The sequence below is a fragment of the Portunus trituberculatus genome, chromosome 49, assembly GCF_017591435.1.
Source record: "Portunus trituberculatus isolate SZX2019 chromosome 49, ASM1759143v1, whole genome shotgun sequence".
In the NCBI taxonomy this organism is placed as follows: domain Eukaryota; kingdom Metazoa; phylum Arthropoda; class Malacostraca; order Decapoda; family Portunidae; genus Portunus; species Portunus trituberculatus.
In genome coordinates, this window is record NC_059303.1 from 8490948 (window position 1) to 8512552 (window position 21605).

The following is a 21605-nucleotide window of genomic DNA, read 5'->3' on the forward strand; positions in this document are numbered from 1 at the left end:
GCCAATGAGGAAACAGGAGGAGGAGGAGGAGGAGGAGGAGGAGGAGGAGGAGGAGGAGGAGGAGGAGGAGGAGGAGGAGGAGGAGGAGGAGGAGGAGGAGGAGGAGGAGGAGGAGGAGGAGGAGGAGGAGTGTAGGAAGCTCTTAATGTTTCGCCATGTGGGGTTTTATGATGTAATTCGTCTAAATCAGGAGGAGGAAGAGAAGGAGAAGGAGAAAGAGAAAGAGAAGGAGAAGGAGAAGGACAAGGAGGAGAAGGAGAAGGAGAAGGAAAAGGAGAAGGAGGAGGGGGTGGAGAAAATGGAAGAGGAGGAAGAGGAGGAAAGGGTGGTAGACATGAAAATATGAAACTTACCGTGAATAAGAGGAAGAGAAAACCGTAACAATAATAAATTGGATGGGAGAAAGAGACAGAGAGAGAAAAAAAAAAATGCGGGTGAATGACAGGGAAATGAAACTGTGAAACGAAGCAAGATTAGAATACCTGATAAGCGAGAGGAAGAGGAGAAAAGAAAGAAAGCAAGACAGAAAGGTCACTCAACAGAACCTTAAGAGACGTGATAGAAAAGTGTATTAAGAAGAAGAAGAAGAAGAAGAAGAAGAAGAAGAAGAAGAAGAAGAAGAAGAAGAAGAAGAAGAAGAAGAAGAAAAAGTAGAAAACGATGCCATTACAAACCGTGAGAAAGACCCAATTAAATTCCAGTTCCTAACAGAGAAAATATTGAAGATAATACACTAAAACATTTAACGACATGAATCTCACACCACCACCATCACCACCATCACCACCACCACCACCACCACACCCACAGGAGTCACGACCGAGTCAACACACCTCAGCTCCTGGTGGTGGTGATGATGACGGGCCCTCAACACCCCGCCATTCACTCCCTCACGCGGAGCCCATGCTAATGACGCCGCGCCGCAGGTAATTACCACAGGTGTAATGAGGCAACAGGTAACTACAGTACTGATGGGCAGGTGAGAGAGAGAGAGAGAGAGAGAGAGAGAGAGAGAGAGAGAGAGAGAGAGAGAGAGAGAGAGAGAGAGAGAGAGAGAGAGAGAGAGAGAGAGAGAGAGAGAGAGAGAGAGAGAGAGAAAGAGGCGGGGAAAGGGAAGCCATGCGTCAGTACTCTTAAAAGAAAAAAAAAGTATTCACGCAACGCTGCTTCGCCGGACGTTGATCTGGCAAAGCGCGTGCGTGCCGGCAGAGGAGGAGGAAGAGGAGGAGGAAGAGGAGGAGGAGGAGGAAGAGAGGAGGAGGAGGAGGAGGAGGAGGAGGAGGAGGAGGAGGAGGAGGAAGAGGAGGAAGCTGGTGTTGGTGCGTCTTCCTCCTTCAGTTTCTTTCATCCGTGACAACAAGTTATATTCAGAAAGTCAACGTTTTGCCACTTTGTTCTGATATTTGTTCCTTCATAATGCAGAAAGTTTGTTGTTTTGTCTCTTATTTGTCATTTTTTACGCTCAGTGATTCCCCAGAAGAGTTTATGATAATTGGTGTTTAATTTCTATTCTGTGAAAGTCAACCTTTTTTTTTGCGTTTTTAGTACATTTCTTACAGGCACAATGCGAAAGAAAGTTAGTTGTCTTTCTAATCATCATTGGTATGTAGTGCATGTTCTCAGTATTCAGTGCATATAGGATTAGCGAGTCACGAGTCACTTTTCACTGTGTATGTGAAAAATATTTATTACTAAAAAATAAGTTAAAAATACTGACAGAAAAAAAAAGTTAGTTATCTCTTTGCAGACATTCTTTTATCTTTGTATACATTAATAATTTTATCTATTATATTGTTGTTAATGCTTATCAGCTCAACACTCCATCAGTTGCTTTCCATCGGGACAAACCAAGCGGCTTTTACAATATGAAACATCACATCCCTGTACAAAAACTGTATTTGAAGAACAGTTTCACTTCCTATTAGTGAGATGCAGATTACGGTGGTTTGTTTCCTGCTCCTGTTGTTGTGCCTTGAGACGAGGTGCTGGTGTGTGATTGTGTGATTGAGGCACGTAAACGAGATGGGGAGGGGGGAGTGTGGAGACATCGAGAAGAAGGGAGGGGGAGAAAGGGGGAAAGGAGGAGGAAGAGGATGGGGAGAGAGAGAGAGAGAGAGAGAGAGAGAGAGAGAGAGAGAGAGAGAGAGAGAGAGAGAGAGAGAGAGAGAGAGAGAGAGAGAGAGAGAGAGATTTAATATAGAAAGAGAAAACGGATGAATCTGCTGTGTAAGAAAAAATGTGAAGAAGAAAACACGTGGTCCGGGATAATAAAGAAAATGGGAAAGAGTTTGCAGCACTGGAGGAAGATAGCAATAGCAGAGAGAGAGAGAGAGAGAGAGAGAGAGAGAGAGAGAGAGAGAGAGAGAGAGAGAGAGAGAGAGAGAGAGAGAGAGAGAGAGAGAGAGAGAGAGAGAGAAAGGGACGATGTGGCCAGTCAAACATTCGGACGGGGAAGGAAATGATCTCTCCTTTCACGGGACTTCCGGTGCTAACTCTGCCATCTAGCGGCGGGAAGCAGGAGAGTCCACTTAGGTGAAGCTTAATTAGGCCTATGGTACCTTATGATTGCTTACTTGTGTGCCTACCGCCCTGTCATCACCCGCACCACCGCCGCACGCCGCATGTATACCAGCCCTGCATGCCTTAAACGAGGCCTCAGCAGGAAATGGAAAGCTGGCTGCGGGTTAGGCCGGTTGGACAAGACAGTAAGATTTTCTCTCTATGCGGAATACGCTTTCTCGTGGGTACCTCAGCTTGCCTTCACTCATTCTCCTTCCTTCATTCTCCTTTTCTCTCATTCCCTCTCCTTCCTTCACTTTTCTTCTTCCTTCTCTTTCTTTCTACTTCCTTCTCTTTCCCTCTCCTTCCCTCTCATTCCTTCTCCTTTTTTCTTCTTTTGTTTCTCCTTCCCTCTCATTCCTTCTCCTTTCTTCTCCTTTCTTCTCTCCCTTCTCCTTCCTTCTCCTTTCCTCTCTTTCTTCTCCTTCCCTCTCTTTTATTCTCCTTCCTTCACCTTCCCTCTCCTTTCCTATCCTTCCCTCTCCTTCTTTCTCCTTCTCTCTTCCTGGCTGTTGTGTGTGTATGTCCGTCGCTGTTTCTGTTCTTTCATTTCCTCTTTGCTTACTCTTTCTTATTTTTCTACTTTTGTTTTTTTTTTTTTTTGTTTTTTCTTAATTGTTAGAATTACTACCGACACTATTGCTGCTGCTACAATCACGAAAGCAATAACAACAACAACAGCAACAATAACAACACCTACGACTATTACTACTTCTACTACTACTACTACTACTACTACTACTACTACTACTATTACTACTACTACTACACTATTAGAATCTTAAATGTTACAGGAGTTTATTGAAATTTAGTGAATGGAAGCACACACACACACACACACACACACACACACACACACACACACACACACACACACACACACACACAACGCACCGCTGCCCGCCACCTGTGCTTGCGTGTGTCTACAGAGGGTGCCGCCGCCACACACACAAAAAAAAAGTAAAAGAAAAAAAAAATACCTCTCTCTGGTTCAGCTGGCTGGCGAAAGTTGTTTACGTAGTCATAGTCCTCTCACCACCACCACCACCACCACCACCACCACCACCAACCACACGCAGTAACTCTACTATTACTATCATAGGCAGTTTCTACAGTTTTAATCTACCTATTTTTCACATCTATTCACATCTTGCCATTCCTTCTTTGTACAGACTCCTTCTTCTTTTAGACGTACGTATGTATTGGATTAGTATAAGCATTTAGCCTTACTTATTCTTTTTCAAACGTGTATGTGTGATTATATACATCTTTTTTTTCAAGCATGTATTATTTTCTCTTACATGAATATCTAAATCCACGCAGCCTTTCATTCAGACTACATGAGCACTTAAACACCACTACCACCACCACCACCATCACCACCACCACCAACAACAACAACAATACAAAAAGCCCAACAAAAACTCATCATGGAACATAAGCAGATGAAAAATAGATAAAACGAATGGCAAAGTTCCACCAATACGGAACAATATGGCATAAAAGTAAAGAAAAAAAGTCTTTATACAACCGTCAGAGTTCCAACAATACGCAGGAAGACAGATAAAACATAACACAAAACTCCGCATTCCTGTCCACAGCAGCGTCGGCGTCCCGCAGGGTAACTTTCCCTCGTCCATTAAAGAGGGAGAGTCGCGGCGCGCCGGATGGAATATTTACGATCGGGAGTAGCCAGTGAAACCTCCGACGTGCCTCCTCCCCATCCCCATCCTTCCTTCCCCATCCTCCCCTTCCCTCTCTTCTGTTAATGCAAGTCATGCGAAAGGACGAGACTTTCCTCACCAGTAAGGAAGAAAAGGAAAGCGAGGAGCGGAGATAATAAGTCGTTGCTGTGTCTGAGATGAGATAGAGAAAAAAATATGAATGATTGCTGATTATGAGAGAGAGAGAGAGAGAGAGAGAGAGAGAGAGAGAGAGAGAGAGAGAGAGAGAGAGAGAGAGAGAGAGAGAGAGAGAGAGAGAGAGAGAGAGAGAGAGAGAGAGAGAGAGAGAGAGAGAGAGAGAGAGAGAGAGAGAGAGAGAGAGAGAGAGAGAGAGAAAGAAAGAAAGAAAGAAAGAAAGAGAGAGAGAGAGAGAGAGAGAGAGAGAGAGAGAGAGAGAGAGAGAGAGAGAGAGAGAGAGAGAGAGAGAGAGAGAGAGAGAGGTTAGAAGCAGAGGCAGCGGTGGTGTTGGAGGGGCGTGGTGGCCATACTCTGTCAATATTGAAACAGTAGCTCAGGGAAATGTGCTGCATCACCAGTTTCTCCTCTTCCTTCTCCCTTCATTAGCATTCACAGACTAAGGGATGCTGTTTAGGGGACGCTGTCATCAGTAGGCGCCATCATCCACCGGTTACCACTCTACATCCTATCCACATTTCCCTTATAAGCTAGCCCGTATTCAGACATGGTTTAATCTCACCTCGATATATTTCTAAGGCCACGGAGACGACTAACAGGGCTTTTAAGACAGTTTTTCCTTGTGTTAAACTACAAATCTTGCCAATCTATCACCAGAGCCATAAAAGTACTCTTAAAAACACGACTATATTCAACTAGAGCCTTTGGAAAGTGGTGATGGTAAGAGGGCAAAGCGTTTCAGAATACGGCAGTACTATCACCTATCTCTTTTACTTGTACCCAATCCACTTTCTGGCCACAGTACTCCACCGTCACTTGTTACCCGCCTGTCACTGTCATTCTCCATATTAAACTGTCACCATTACATACTGTCACCATTATAACCGTCTACACCATCACTTTCTTCATCACCGTCATTCTTTTCCCGTTCTTATCCACTACGCCTTATACTAAATCGTTCTTTATCGCCCCCTTCATCATGTTTCCCCATCCTAACTCTCACCACCGAGACGTTTTTCACTGCTACTCTTCTTCACCATCACCAATCACCACCATCATTCACTGTCGTCACTTTACATCACTCTTTTTCACTGTCACCCTGCATGTTTCACCACCACACGTCACCATTCATCCCGTGCCGCTTCACCATCTCACCGCCTCCCACCAACACACACACACACAGTTCCGGTAGACGCTTCGCTGGTTTGTCTAGTTCCTCATCACACAATTACCAGGACACAGACACTCACACACACACACACACACACCTCTCATCACCGTGTCTGGCTAACTGTTCGTTCCTTGCACCTCAAAAACTCATCCATTCTGCAAGTTATCTATATTTTTCTTGTTCTCTCATCATTGTGGCTTGCATTCCTGTCCTTGGGTAAAGATAAGTATATATATTTCCCTAATTGTCCACTCCTTACGACTACAAATGCTCAAGACTTCCTAAAACCTATTATATTTTCGTTGTCATTCATCGTTGTGGAATTCTCAGCTGTCCTCGCGTCAAGATCATGATTACTAAAAGATTACTGTTCTGCGTTCGTTCCTCCTCGAGTGCGAGCAGTGAGGCCGCAATGCATGATGGGGCTGAGCTGATGGGCGGCCTGCATGACGGTGATGGGGTGATGGGTGGTGTTGGTGCGTGAGAGGGAAAGGGAAAGGGAGCATGATTTATCTTTATTTTTCTTTCGTTTGGTCTTAGTTCCTGTGTTGATGCATGAAGGGAGGAAGGGAGGGAGGAAGAGAGGGAGAAAGGCAGCGTTTACTTCTTAACCCATTTATCTTTCTCTGGTGGGAGTTTAATGGCTCTGTTCTTGTGTGATGAAGTTGTGTGCTGTAGTGGTGAAGTGCTGGTGTGACTTTTGGTCTTTGAATTTATCTCCTAATTCATCTGAAAGACATCTAATTTCAAGACATTTATCCCTGTCCTTTTGGCTAATTCTGTCGGCTCTGTAAGAAGACTGGCGACTGAGTGGTCCTGTTTTTCTTTATATTTTTGTTGCCCTTGACCAGTCCTCCTCTCTTACAATAGAAAAAGAGCGTGTCTGCGATGGTGGTGGTGGTGGTGGTGGTGGTGGTGGTGGTGATAGGAGACGTGGATGTAGTAGCTGTGGTGGTGGTGATAGGGAACATAGTGGAGCGCTGGTGGTGGTGGCGGTGATAGGGGAAGTGGTGGAGGGGAAGTGGTGGAAGCGGTGCAGGGTAAGTGGCGGTGTATTTCACAACTCTCTCCCTGACTGACCACAACAAGCAAGTAATTCGTCGCCCCAGGAAGGTGGAGATCTAAATCGTACCAGTTCACTGTCACTCATTCTTTCTTGGTGCTCCCCGCTAGGCAATCACGCTTTTGAAATTCTTACGTAAATGCTTTCAGTTCTATTTCCAGCCTTCCTCCGTGCTTTCCTATCTCTTCTACTATAGTCCGTCTACTCTAAAGTGGCTCTTGGGTCTCGGTTTGAATGGTGACCCAGGGAATGCGTGGTTGTCAGATCTTGAGGAAAACAGTGAGATATCCTTGTAATAAGAGCGTTGATCAATAGAAAACAAGTATTAATCATATCAAATCAATTACGTTATCAATAAACTATGATATGTTTTAAATCCAGGAGCCATTTTAGAGTAGACAGGCTATAGTGGTTTGTGTGGTGTAGTGTGACCAAGCAGAACGTGACTCTCTGTTGCTGTTTGCTGTTCTTTATGGTCTTCAGTAATTTGTATAATGAATGCCGGACTATTTCTTGAAGACACAAAGGAGAGAATCCCTGTTTTTCTTTTCTTATTTTCCATTGAGAGTTTGAAAGATGAGGTAAAGAACTACAGTAAAAATAAATGAATGGTGGGATGGAATGCTGATGTGAGGAAAGTGAGGTGAGACTGAGAAATGCAAGCAAAAAAAATAACACAGATAAAAAATGGACAAGACAAAGGGAAGAATACCCATTTTTTCCTAACTGTGACATTGAGAGTTTAAAAGATGAGGAAGACAACAACAACAAAACATGAATGGTAAGAAAGAATGCTGATGTGAAGGAAGCGAGCTGAGATTGTGAAATGAAAAGAAAGACTAAATAAATGAAAAAAAGCTAAACTGGGAAACTGACATTGAATTTAAAAGATGATTAAAACAACAACAACAAAACATGAATGGTAAGAAAGAATGCTGATGTGAAGGAAGGAGCTGAGATTGTGAAATGAAAAAAAAAGACTAAAAATTGAAAAAAAGACAAATTGGAAAAAATGAACAAGAAAATAATGGACAGGGAGTGGCAAATGAGACAGACTGGGTGACAGATAAGGAACAGGAAGCATTGTGAGATAAATAACACCAATGACAGCTACAATAGTGATGGAAAGTAGAGATCTTATGGAGAACCCAGAGATGAATGGCAAGAATACTGTAATAGAGACTGGAAACTAAGACTGGAAGGGGACAAAACAATAAACAAGTGGCAAAAATGTTAATCCACAAAGAAAAAATGAAAAATATAAATAGTGATATGAAGAACACTAGTAGACAGACAAAAGATGGTGGTGGTGGTGGTGGTGGTGATGGTGGTGGTGGTGGTGATGGTGGTGGTGGCTGCGGCGGCGGTGTGGGTCAAGGTGGTGGTGGTGGGTGGAGGCGGTGATGGAAGGCACAAGTGGAGGTTCGCTTTCTCCACTTTCCTCGTCTGGTCAGGAGAGGATTGGAACGTGTCTATCTCCTTGCTTCTCTCTACATCTATCCACTCTCTCCACCACCACCACCACTACCACCACCTCCACCACCACCACCACCACCACAACCTCTCCACCTGCTGCTTTATCCACCTCTCCATCCACTCTACGCTCCAGAAAGAGATAAAACAGTAACCTTTGATCCACATTCTCAAACACCACGTTGAAAAGTATCTAGATGAAGTTCCACGGTTTTTATGAGTGTTTATTTACATTTCCATTGACAGAGTAAGAAGATTCCTGCATTATTAACCCCTTTCGTACTGGGACGCATTTTTACCTTGAGATTTGTGTACAATTAGACCATTTTATTGACATTAGGAAGAGTCTATGGAGGGCAAAAGATTAATGGCTACAGTCTTCACTATTCTAATTCCCACATAAGTTTCTGAAGCTGTATAAAATCATTAAATAGTAAGGAGAATGAATAAGAGAACGCGTCATAGTACTGAAGGGATTAATAGGAAAAACACTCTTGAGAACCCCGCTTTATTTGTGGCCTTTGAAAATAGTCGTGGTGAGCGAGCAAAGCGTTTCTGAATAATGATGGCCTTTTGTTTTATGTAAGGGGGGGAAACGATTAAATAAAAAGGCCTTACTTAAACAAAAAAAAAAAAAAAAAAAGGCCCAGAGAAGGTGGAATGGAGATGAGATGATCCAAGGAACGAGATAAGCATGCACGTGTGTGTGTTTGCGGGTTAAGTTGACTCACCTTCCCGATAGCTGGAGCCACCACCACCACCACCACTACTACCACCGCCGCCACCACCACCACCACCACCACCAGTATCGCCACTCTCACCTCCTATCCAGCCAATACCTGACGCAACATTAGCCAAGCCACTCTCACTCAACAACACCTGTGCTCGTGTATGCATTGGTAGTGGTGGTGGTGGTGGTGGTGGTGGTGGTGACGATGATGATGATGATAGAAATGTAATAATAGTAATTTTAATGGAAGAAAAGAAAGATGAGAAAGAAGTAGAAGAAGATGAAGAAGGAAAAAAAAAGTTGAAGAAGAAGAAGAAGAAGAAGAAGAACAACAACAACAACAACAACAACAACAACAACAACAACAACAACAACAACAACAACAACAACAAGAACAAGAACAAGAACAAGACGAAGAAAAGATAAATAAGAAAAAGAAAAAAAAACAAGAAAAAAAAAAAAAGAAGAAAGAAAGAAGAAAAGAAAAAGCTAGGAAGGAAGAAGAACGTGAATATATATATATGATGATAACAACAACAACAACAACAACAACAACAACAACAACAACAACAATAACAACAACAACAACTACTACTACTACTACTACTACTACTACTACTACTACTACTACTACTACTACCACTACTATCCACCCCCAACAAGTTTTCCTCTTGACCACTGCTGCAAAAAGCTGTCGGGGAAGTTAGTATTTTCTCTACGAAGGAAAAAAAAAGAAGTGAAATTTTCTTGGTGTGAGCATGTCAAATAAACAACAAAAAGAAATATACATGAGAGAGAGAGAGAGAGAGAGAGAGAGAGAGAGAGAGAGAGAGAGAGAGAGAGAGAGAGAGAGAGAGAGAGAGAGAGAGAGAGAGAGAGAGAGAGAGAGAGAGAGAGAGGAGAGGAGAGGAGAGAGAGGAGGAGGAGGAGAGAGAGAGGAGAGAGAGGAGAGGAGAGGAGGAGGAGGAGGAGGAGGAGGAGGAGGATGAAGGAGATAACACAAGAAAGAAAAAAGCACCAGAAGGAAGACAAAGCCGATTACAAAAAAAAAAAAAAAAAGAAAAGAAAAAGAAAAGAAAATGGAAAGAATGAAAAGATAAAGACAACTGAAAAAATAATAATGTAAAAAAAAGAAAACAAAGAATATAAATAGCTAACAAAAATAAATAAGAAAGAAGAGCAATAAGAGAGAGAGAGAGAGAGAGAGAGAGAGAGAGAGAGAGAAGGAAACCAAAATACACTCACACTCACCAAAACTCATTCCAAAAACACACATTCCTACCATTTCTTGTCAACTTCTTCACATTCCCACGAACTAGAGATAGATTGAAGACAGTGCTATCAACATCCTCCTTCTTCAGTCTGCACTCTTCCCCTTCCTTTAACTAAAACTTCCCCTTATTTCTTCTTCCCTCAACCTCTCTTCTCTTTCTTTCAACCCACACAGTTCCCTCTTCCCTCAGTCAACATATTCCTTCCTTTAATCAATATCTTCCCCTTTCTTTAACTAAAACTTCAACCTTTTTTCCCCTTCCCTTAACCAATACTTCCCCTTTCTTCCCATTTCCTTCAACCAAGACAGTCTCCCCTTCCCTCAGTCAACATACTCCTTCCTTCAGTCACTACTCTTCCCCTTCCTTCCCCTTCCCTCAGCAAATACTTGCCTTTCTCCCTTAACTCAACCAACAAGCGCACTACCCCTACCTTCAATCAACACTTTTCCTCTTCCTCTTCCCTCTTCCTTCTCTTTCCTTCACCCAACACAGCCTCTCCTTCCCTCAATCAAAATACATCCTCCTTCCTTTAATCAACACTCTTCCTCTTCCTTTTCCCCGCTTCCTTTTTCCCTCAGCTAACACTTCTTCCTGCTTTCTTTCTACTAACATCCTGCTCTTCCTTCTACAACACTCGCCTTTCGCCCGGCCAGTGACTCGTCGTGCTCAGCCAAAAGGTACAAACAGGAGATGCAGCGTTTACTCGAGTCAGTCACGGTGAGTGGACACAAGTGGGCTGATGAGCATGTGAGTGTGTGCTAGACGATAAGTAAATACAGTGCCTTGGAGGGCTGATGAGTAAATGAGGGTGTGAGGGCGGGAGTTAAGGAGTTAGATGGAGGGAAGGAGGGAGTAGATTTATTAGGAGTGATTGGATGATTGATGGAATGATTGTGTGAGCCATTTGTTTGGTTGATTTAGTGAGTGTGTGAATGAATGTATCACGATGAGAAATGTAATGTGTAGTAGTACTGTTACGCACCATTCGAAAAATACAAATCATGTCTACGTCTGCGAAAGAAGTATAAAAATTTAAACGCAGAAGGAGAATTAAATCAACGAAACCAAAGAAGCAATAGAAAAAAAAAAAAAAAAAAAAAAGGATTCCCACCTCCATACACACAGGAAGAAAAGAAAAGAAAAGGAAAAAAAATAAAAAGCTTACAGTTTAGACCAGGTGAAAAATACAAACCAAAGAAGAATAAAAACAAGAAAAGGGAAGACTAACAACAACACGATTAAAAATAATGATGGAGGGAACAAAGACACAGGAGTAAATGGGAGAATCAGACAAAACATGGAATAAACAAAACAACAAAGAACAAAGGTGAGAATTACAAAAAGGAAGAGTGACTGAGAAAGGGGAAGAAAGGAACAAAAAGAAGAAAGGAAAAGGCATAAAAAAGAAGAGAAAGTGAATAAAGAAGAAAGCGATGTGAAAGAGAATGAACGAAGGAAGAGGAGAAAAAAGGGAAGATGAGGAAAGATTAGAGGAAAGACAATAAAGAAAGTGAAGATGGGGACAAAGAGATAGGAGGATGAGAGAAAAATAACGAAAAAGAGGCGAATATGAAAAAAAAGAAGGGAACGAGGAAAGAATGAACATGAGACAAGCAAAAGGAAGATGAGGAAAGACAATAAAGAAAGTGAAGATGATGGAGGAGATGGGAGGATGAGAGAGAAATAAAGGAAAAGAAGAGAACATAAAGAAAAGAAGGGAAAAGAGGAAGGGATGAACATGAGACAAGCAAAAGGAAGACAATAGAAAAGTGAAAATGGTGACAAAGAAATGAGAGAATGAAAGATAAATGAAAAGAGAAAAACATGAAGAAAAAAAAATGGAGCGAGAAAAGAATAAACATGAGACAAGCATAATACTTACTCGGTCGTTGTATTAATTGAGCATTGGCAATGGCGGCGAGGACAGCCTGTGGAGAGAACAAAAAAGAACCATTAGAACTATTAGAACCATTAGACACACCACATAGCTCAACGGTGACTGAAGACTATACAGGGAAGCGGATTCACGGGAACTTATTAAAATGAAGGTGACACTATGCAGGTATTCCCTCCCGGACGCGGCCATTGTAGAGTTATGTGGAGAGTTTATCACTGTCACTGAATAGAAGAAAACAGCAAAATGATAATAAAAAAATGCGGAAAATAACGTAGAGAAATAAAAAAAAGAGTGAAAAGAATGTGAAAGGAAAATTTTGGAGGGCGTAAAATATGTTGGAAAATTAAGTGCTGTTCATTTGTCTTTACTGTGTGTGTGCATGTGAGAGAGATAGACATACACACACTTACACACACACACAAACACACACACACTAACGGTACCCTCCCTCACCTTAACAAAGCAGTGTTGGGAGGAGGGAGGTTCACGGTGGCTGCTCATCACGGCTTGATTCGCAATTCTCCCGTTTTCGCGACCTCTCATCCACGACCTCTCTCCTTCTCCCTCTCCCTCTCCCTCTCCCTCTCCACCGTCACCATTACCACCATCGCCACCATCACCACCATTGCCAACATGACTTAACTATTTTCACCATAATGCAGTCATGTTTTCCGTCTATATTTCCTAAAGGACTCTCACTTTCGTTGTCCTCTCTGATCCTCTTCATCCTCGCCTCCTGCAGCCAGCCGTGGTTCCTGCAGGACGTGCCGGGCCGTGGAGGATGAGTCGCAGTAGTGGTGACAAGTTGAACGGTTCTCTCACTGCGGGTGTTGCGTTAAGTGCGGGGGTTTCATGTCCGGGGTTCAAGGGCTGGTCATCTGTGCTTCTCCCTCAAATGCGTTACAAAGATTTGACGCGGATATCTTTCGTCACTCATTTAATCCCTTCAGTACCATGCCCTGTTTTCATATTTATTTTGATTACTATTTAGCGATTTTATACAGCTTTAGAAACTTATATGTGGGATTAAAATAGTAAAGACTCTGCCCATTATTATTATTTTTTTTATCTATATAGACCCTTTCTAATGCAAATAAAATCGTCTAATCATACCCCAAAATCATGGTAAAAATGTGTCTCGGTACTGAAGAGGTTGATTTATGGATAGTGACAATATACTTCACGGTCAGATTATAATGTTTCTTTAGTCACGCTCTGTACATTGAATGAATTAACAGAGAGATTAAAGAACTGAATCAACTTAAACCTATCCTAATTTGTCTCTTAGATGAAAATACTAGTGTGATTTCAATAATATGGTAGAATTGTTGCTGAGTACATGTGTGATAACCTTTTCAAGTAGTACATTAAATACAACATTTCGGAAATACGCGTGGAGTGAAGGGTCAAATGAAGACTATGCATCCCAACTGATTTTGCATTCTTGTCAAAAATTCCTGAAGTTTATGTCACGTGATCCCTCCAGTCCAGCCAGGCCACGCTACACAGGGCGGAGTTTTCACTAAGGCGTGCGAATGTTCCGTTACCAAGCATAGGTTATGAGGCACACGTGTTGCTTTGTCTGTATCAGCATCAGCATCAGCATCAGCATCATCATCATCATCATCAACATCAGCATCAGCATCAACATCAACATCAGCATCAGCATCAGCATCAGCAACAGCATCAGCACCAGCATCCTCCAGGCATCGTTGGCTTTCTCTTGCTCTCCTCACTCTCATCCGCCTCACTTCCTTCCGTCGGCCTCGCGTCAGTTCTGAGACTCCACGCTCGAGTTCCCGGGATGATAGAGATGCGGTTGTCTGCTTCCTCACGCACGGCAGCCGACCTTCCCCACATCACTCTCTCTCTCTCTCCCTTAAACCCTCACTAATGGCACTCCTCAGTCCTCAGCCGCCGCCTTAAGCACGCCACACACACTGTCTTACACTCTGACCCAGTGCGAAATGGTTCCTTACCTTCACACAACGCTTTTTCTTGCGCTTACTGTCTTCACCTGTCACTGTTTTGCCTCAGCCAACTCAAACAGAACGAAAGGACTACGAGCACTGTTGACTTTTACTATTTATTTCTTCGGTAACCATTATAATTTAGTCTACATAGATTAAGAGACATAGGCGAGTAGAGGTGAAGGTTTTTTTTTAAACTGAAAATACAAAAGGAAGTATAAAGATAGAACAGTAACGAAGAAAAACGAAAGGAAGTGAAAACTGATGAACACTATTTAAACTGAAAGGAAAAGTGAGAGATGTGTAAGATTAAAGGCGAAGGTTTCTCCACAAACTCAGAGAAATAAGAAACACAAAGGAAGAACTAAAACGACCAGATCTGTTAACCCTTAAGAGGCCATTTGAGTTGCACTATTTAACCCACGAGAGAGAGAGAGAGAGAGAGAGAGAGAGAGAGAGAGAGAGAGAGAGAGAGAGAGAGAGAGAGAGAGAGAGAGAGAGAGAGAGAGAGAGAGAGAGAGAGAGAGAGAGAGAGAGAGAGAGAGAGAGAGAGAGAGAGAGAGAGAGAGAGAGAGAGAGAGAGAGAGAGAGAGAGAGAGAGAGAGAGAGAGAGAGAGAGAGAGAGAGAGAGAGAGAGAGAGAGAGAGAGAGAGAGAGAGAGAGAGAGAGAGAGAGAGAGAGAGAGAGAGAGAGAGAGAGAGAGAGAGAGAGAGAGAGAGAGAGAGAGAGAGAGAGAGAGAGAGAGAGAGAGAGAGAGAGAGAGAGAGAGAGAGAGAGAGAGAGAGAGAGAGAGAGAGAGAGAGAGAGAGAGAGAGAGAGAGAGAGAGAGAGAGAGAGAGAGAGAGAGAGAGAGAGAGAGAGAGAGAGAGAGAGAGAGAGAGAGAGAGAGAGAGAGAGAGAGAGAGAGAGAGAGAGAGAGAGAGAGAGAGAGAGAGAGAGAGAGAGAGAGAGAGAGAGAGAGAGAGAGAGAGAGAGAGAGAGAGAGAGAGAGAGAGAGATGCTTCTCACCAGGCATTGGCAGGACGCCCTCGACGACGGCAAGGACACTATAGTGGTTGCTTTGGACATAGCAGGAGCTTTTGATAAAGTATGGCACAACGGATTACTAGAAAAGCTTCGTGCTAAAGGCATCCAGGGTGGCTTGCTACGACTCTTGGGAAATTACCTGCAGGACAGAAGCCTCAAGGTGGTTGTCAACGGGCAAACATCTGAGTCCCTGCCTGTGGAGGCATCAGTGCCACAGGGTTCAATTCTTGGCCCACTCCTGTGGAATATCTACGTGGATGATCTTCTCCAGCTACTGCCAGGAGTCATGGCCTATGCTGATGACTGCACCCTCTCCTATACCTATCCACGCCAGGACAGTGGGCGGGCTGCTGAGGCCATCAATCAGCAGCTACGAGTGATAAAGGAGTGGGGTGCTCGCTGGCAAGTGACATTCGCGCCGGAGAAGACACAAGCAATGGTTGTCTCTCGGTCCCCAGCCGCCATGGCAGCAATGGCAGGAAAGTTGTCTTTGGCGTTGCTGCTCTCCCACTCCAAGATGACGTCAAGATACTTGGAGTGGAGGTGGATCGAGGGCTGAGGTTTGACAGGCATGTCAAAACCATTGCCAAGAAAGCCTCTCACAGGATCTCCGCTCTCAGAAGGATCGCCAGTTTCCTCGACAGGAAGGGGAGACTGCTGCTGTACAAGGCACAGGTGCGGCCCCACCTTGAATACGCAGCTCTCTCCTGGATGTCCTGTGCCGCCACACACAGAAGGAGACTGGACAGCATCCAACGCCGCGCCATACGGCTAGTAGATGCTGCACTACCACCTCACCCAGAGCCTGAGCGTCCCCTTGATTCACTGGAACACCGCAGAGACGTGGCGGCGATCGTAGTGTTCCATAAGGCACAGGTGCAAAGAGTGCCACATCTGGCAGGGCTGCGTCATCCTCTAAGAGTCACCGCACGGAGCACGAGAACGGTGCTCAATGGTGGTGACGCCGTAGAGGTGCCGCGATCCCACGGGTGTCAGCATCAACGCACCTTCGATGGACAGGCAATAAACACACAAAGTTTCCCCATCACTTCTTCTCCACCTCCTTAAAAATAACATTCTCTCTGTTAACCTCCAAAATTTTCTAACTACATAACTACGCCCAATTAATTTTTTCTCCCCATCAAGGACCAACTCTTAAGTCTGCCCTTCCCGCTCTTGACCCCTCATTGCCCTGGTCTTGTTTTCCATTGTCGTGAGTCCAGGAACACCCCCTCTCCGATCTCCACCCCTTTCAGTCCCCCGCGTAAGATCATATCACGGCATGGCTATTCCCTCCCCGCCTCCTCAGCTCGGCCCGGGAGCGAGGTGTGGCTAATGAAAGGTTCGGGAAGGCATGTCTTGAAGCCTCAGGTTAGTTGGAATGAGATGAAACCGCAGACCTGTGAAGCATGATGTGTGTAGTGCCCGCTCTGTCACGTGTGTGTGTGAAAGGGAGGTAACCTAACCTAACCTAACCTAAAGTACAACAAAGGGCATGGACAAACAAGACAACGAGAGAGAAAACTAAAATATATACTCGCAAAGAAGACCAACTGGAAAAATTAGGGCAGGGACAAGCAAGACAATGAGGAAGAAAACTTAAACAAACACTCGCCAGGAAGAACAACTGGGAAAATGAAAGTGTGAGAGGAAAGGAAAGGAAGAGGAAGGAATCACACTTTTAACCTCTTGAGTGTCATGCCACGTTTTCATATTCATTTTGCTTACTATTTGGTGATTTCATACAACTTCAGAAACTCATGTAAAGGATTAAAATAGTGAAGACTCTGGCCATTAATCTTCTGACCTCTAGACCCTTCCTAATGTCACTAAAATGGTCTTATCCTATGCAAATCTAAAGGCAAAAAATGTGTCCTAGTACTGTAGAGGTTAACAACACTCTACAGTCCCTCAATTTTAAAACTCAGACGTGCACTCATATCCCTTTCCCACACACCGAACGCTACCACACTACCCATATTTCCTTCTCCAAAAACAAAACACCGCCGCTACATCAAACACACTCTAGACACATAATTAAATGACAAAAAAAGACACACTATAATCACACTGACCTACATTACCACCGCGGGACAAGGGAGGGAAATCATGCACGAGAAACAAAAGAAAGTGCGAAAAAAAAGGGGCGGGGTTCTCAAGGACGAGCGACGCCCACTTTGACTATGCGACCACGGCTTGTTTGTTACACCGGCAAGGGAGCACACAATAGCACGGCGCCTCGTTTCTCTTCTTGTCGAGTCTTTCTGGATCACCTGGAGACACGGAAGCGCAAGGGAACACAAAGGAAGAAAGGATAGAAGACTTGGTTCTTGTGAATGTTTGTGGTAGATGAAGAGCAACCTGGAGGCATAGGAGCACAAGAGAATACAAAGGAAGAAAGGATACTAGACTTGCGAATGTTTGAGATAAATTAAAAGGTAAACTAAGGCCATTTTCCGAAACACTTGAAGACATGGAAGCACAAGGGAATACAAAGGAAGGAGAGATAGGAGACTTTATTTTAGAGAATGTTTGTGGGAAATTAAGGGTAAACTAAGGCCATATTCTGAAAAAAAAAATAATAAGTTGGAGATACTTAAGCGCAAGAGAACACAAAGGAAGGAGGGATAGGAGACGGTTCTTGAGAGCTCTTTTGATGAGCTAATAAGATCATATTCTGAAATTCATATGTCCGCAACTCGACTGTTTCACTTTCAATACTCTCTAATTGAAGTAACACGAGTTTTTTGGAGGTGTTTTCACGTTCCTAATAGCAAATTAATACGTTTTCTACATCATCAACAGGGAAACCACTCTTGAGAACCTGGCTAGTCATCTCTGTGGCCTTTCAATTTAGTATTTGTGAGAGACCAAGACGCGTTTAACCTCTTCATTACTAGGACGCGTTTTCATATTCATTCAGCTTACTATATGGGGATTTCAGGATTTTACACAGCTTCAGAAACGTATGTGGGGATTAAAATAGTAAAGACTTTAGACCATTAATCTTCTGACCTCCATAGACCCTTCCTAATGTAAATAAAATCGTTTAATCTTACCCCAAAACTGAAAGTAAAAATGCATCCCAGTAATGAAAGGGTTAAGAATACCGTGTGTGTGTGTGTGTGTGTGTGTGTGTGTGTGTGTGTGTGTGTGTGTGTGTGTGTGTGTGTGTGTGTGTGTGTGTGTGTGTGTGTGTGTGTGTGTGTGTGTGTGTGTGTGTGTGTGTGTGTGCTGTTTTTGTTAAGATGAGGCTCTTCCTTTTCCCACACCTGCTGTTCATTACCACCACACACACTCTCGCCTCCATGTAATGTTTTATCGTGTATCAACTTTCGCCTGCGTGAATAACAACTTGACTCCTGAGAACCCGGCGACTTTACAGCGACGCTACGCATAAACGCACTTCCCAGGTGAAAGTTGTATGATATGCGCAGAATGGCGAGAGAGAGAGAGAGAGAGAGAGAGAGAGAGAGAGAGAGTCATTCTTACCATATTTTTCTTCTGCTGATTAAAACTATTTCGTATAAATGAAGTCTGCTCCAAACATTAATTGAGAAGAAGAAGAAGAAGAAGAAGAAGAAGAAGAAGAAGAAGAAGAAGAAGAAGAAGAAGAAGAAGAAGAAGAAGAAGAAGAGGAAGAAGAAGAGAAAAAATAAAAGAAAATAAGATAAAAAAATAAGGAGAAGAAAAAGAAGAAAGAAAAGAAGAAGAAGAAGAAGAAGAAGAGGAAAAATGTCAATAATAATAATAATAACAACAACAATAATAATAATAATAATAATAATAATAATAATAATAATAATAATAATAATAAGATGAAGAAAATTAAGAAAAAAGGAAAAGAAGAATACGAAGAAGAAGAAGAAGAAAAGATGAAGGTGGTGAGAAAAAAAAAAAAAAAAAAAAGATAAAATCGCTCACGGGAACACTGGCCTCAACCTGCTCTCACTCAGATCAGGTGTGTTCTCCCCCGCGGATCTGTGTGTGTTAAAGAGTGATTTTCCTAAACACCAAATAGAGAGACGTCGGGAGGTGCTTGTAGTCTCGAACCGTAAGCTGGAGTGAGTATTGAATGTTGATAGCATGTGAAGCTTTTATGGCGGTATTGCGTAGTCAACGGTGAAGAGTGAAATTTCTAGAGACTCCTAATATGGGGTTATGAAAGGTGGTTGTGTGTATGGTAAGCAAGAAGAGTACACACACACACACACACACACACACACACACACACACACACACACACACACACACACACACACACACACACACACACACACACACACACACACACACATGCTTGGGATTTTAAAGTAAACGTACAATGGAGTGGTTCCCTTCTTGTTTCGCTTAAAGACGGTGAAAAGTACGTAAGTAGATTTTAAGACTTATCTCCACTTTTGCATGATTCTTTTGATATCCTTTTCTTTGAGGGACTGGTATTTCAATTTCAATGCTACTTTATTCTCGTTTGTTTTGTTGCTCTATGCCAAGTGTCTCTTTTTACACATAAAGTCGAAAAGAATCTTAGTTCATGGTGGCATTAAAAAGAATCAATAACAAGTGTTGGTTATCTCTTCTCTGTAATGTGTTTTGAATCAAGACGAGAAAAGAAATCCTGAGTAAAAACTTTTCTCATCTTCACGAGGCAGGATCGCAAATGACGTCCCTGACAGTGTGACGCGGAAGCCAGCGGTGCCCCTCAGTGCGACAGATGGCGGGGCGTGCTGAAGTGAGGCAGCTAGACCACCGTTCTGCTGTGCATTTCCTGCCCGCCATGCCCGCTGTGCCCGCCCTTTTCCCGCCTCCCTCCGTGCCCGGGGCCTCACTTCCCGCTCCTCACCTGTGGTCTCAGTGCTTCCTCTTGCCTCACTCACACAAAGGAAGAACAATCAGCAGTAGATTTGCTAGCCCTTACGATACAGTTTGTTATTATGTACGTTTTCTGTTCTAAAATAAAAAATAAGAAAAGCAAACTAACCAGCAGCGCATTGTAACCTTATATATACATGGCTATCTGAGTATTATTGTTTTCTCCCCTCATGCCCTGATACTTCTTACTTTATACACTCATTCACATCTTCCACAGGATTAGAAACCAGGCTTTGACCTCTAGCACACTTTAACCTTTTATCTACACCGCTATCTGAGTAATATTGTCCTCTCCCTTCATTCCCTGACACTTCTAGGTTCACTCACTCACTCACAGCTCTCCTTAGCATATCTTTCCCAGATCATGTCACTCAGTTGCTTATTAATTAGTACCGCTATCTCAGTAGTATTTCAAGACATTCATCCCTACATTTCGGCTAATTCTTTCAGACCTCCAAGGAGACTGGCAACTAAGTGAGCCTTTTTTACATTTCCTATTGCTCTTGGTCAGTTTTCCAATCTTACATAAAAACCCTCTTCCTCCTCATCTTGTTCTTTCTTAGTCATCAAATCGTTAAGTAGAATGAATATGGAAACTCATTTTTTAGTACATTTTAAGACAGTTTTAGGGCAGACAGTTTGGCATGTTTTTTGGGCATTTTAATACAGTTTGGCATATTTTTTTAGGGTACTTTAAGATAGATTGGCATGGTTTTAAGGCATTTTAAGACAGTTTGGCATGTTTTTAGGGCACTTTAAGACAGTTTGCCATGTTTTTTAGGGCATTTTAAGACAGTTTGGCATGTTTTTAGGACATCTGAAGACAGTTTGGATACCATAAGACCATTTTATTGACATTAAGAAAGGTCTATGAAGATCAGAAGATTAATGGCCAGAGTCTTCACTATATTAATCCTCTCCTTTCACCCTCACCCCAAGATCATATACGTCCTCGTCCCATCTATACCCTTATCTGTGTATTCTTCCTAAAATGGTTCTTTCTTTAGTCTCCTCACAGGGCACCCTTCCCATCCTCTCCCTTAGGTCACGCCCCTCATCCAATCACTACCGCTATTTGAACATTCCCGCCAAGTTACTCATCCTCCACTACTTCCTAATTGCCCTTCTACTCGCACCATCCTTCCCGTTATATCAAGTCATCCCTTCTGGTTTCCACGGCTGCTTCCAGTAAATCGCATCTCTATACATTCTGCACCTTCACCCCGAGGCGCCCGCTAACGTTACTTACAGGGCAGACGGTCCCGGTGCGGCTCGTCTGGGTACTCTGCAACACTGGGTCAGGCAGGAAACAGGTTTTACCGTATGGCTACGAGATTAATAGTTTTCTCACCGGGAAGTTTGGCCGAGACGCAGGTGTAACTATATCATTGTGACTTGGGGCAGCAAACACCACAGGTAAAGTTTAGTTTGCGAGGGGCAGTCAGGAATGATGGACTTGATTGATTTAAAGCTCTGCAATGTGTTATGGGAGAAGAGACAAACATACCAATTAGGAGAAAGAGAAGGAAAACTAAAGATTGCTGGTCATAAAGATATCAGTCACTTCAAATACTTCTGTAATGGGTTATGCATGATTTAGTTTAGTTGGTTGGATTCGATTACGTAACCTTACTTTAACCTAGCATACCATCACCCGCCACAAAAATACCTCGACTGATCCAACGGCAACGGCAGCTATTGTAACTTGGAG

The 21605-nt window shown here is 43.1% G+C and overlaps 1 protein-coding gene across 5 annotated transcripts in view; it reads right to left on the reverse strand.

The window, feature by feature from the left end:
- The window catches only part of LOC123499423, a 124642-nt gene that overhangs the window by 33347 nt on the left and 69690 nt on the right, over nucleotides 1-21605 (reverse strand). For all 5 annotated transcript variants that reach the window (XR_006672980.1, XR_006672981.1, XM_045247421.1 and 2 more), the window contains exon 3: nucleotides 12012-12057. Coding sequence is in view for 3 of the 5 variants with exons in the window: in XM_045247421.1 (XP_045103356.1) it covers nucleotides 12012-12057 (46 nt within the window). In the remaining 2 variants the exon portion in view is untranslated. The remainder of the gene's footprint in view (nucleotides 1-12011; nucleotides 12058-21605) is intronic.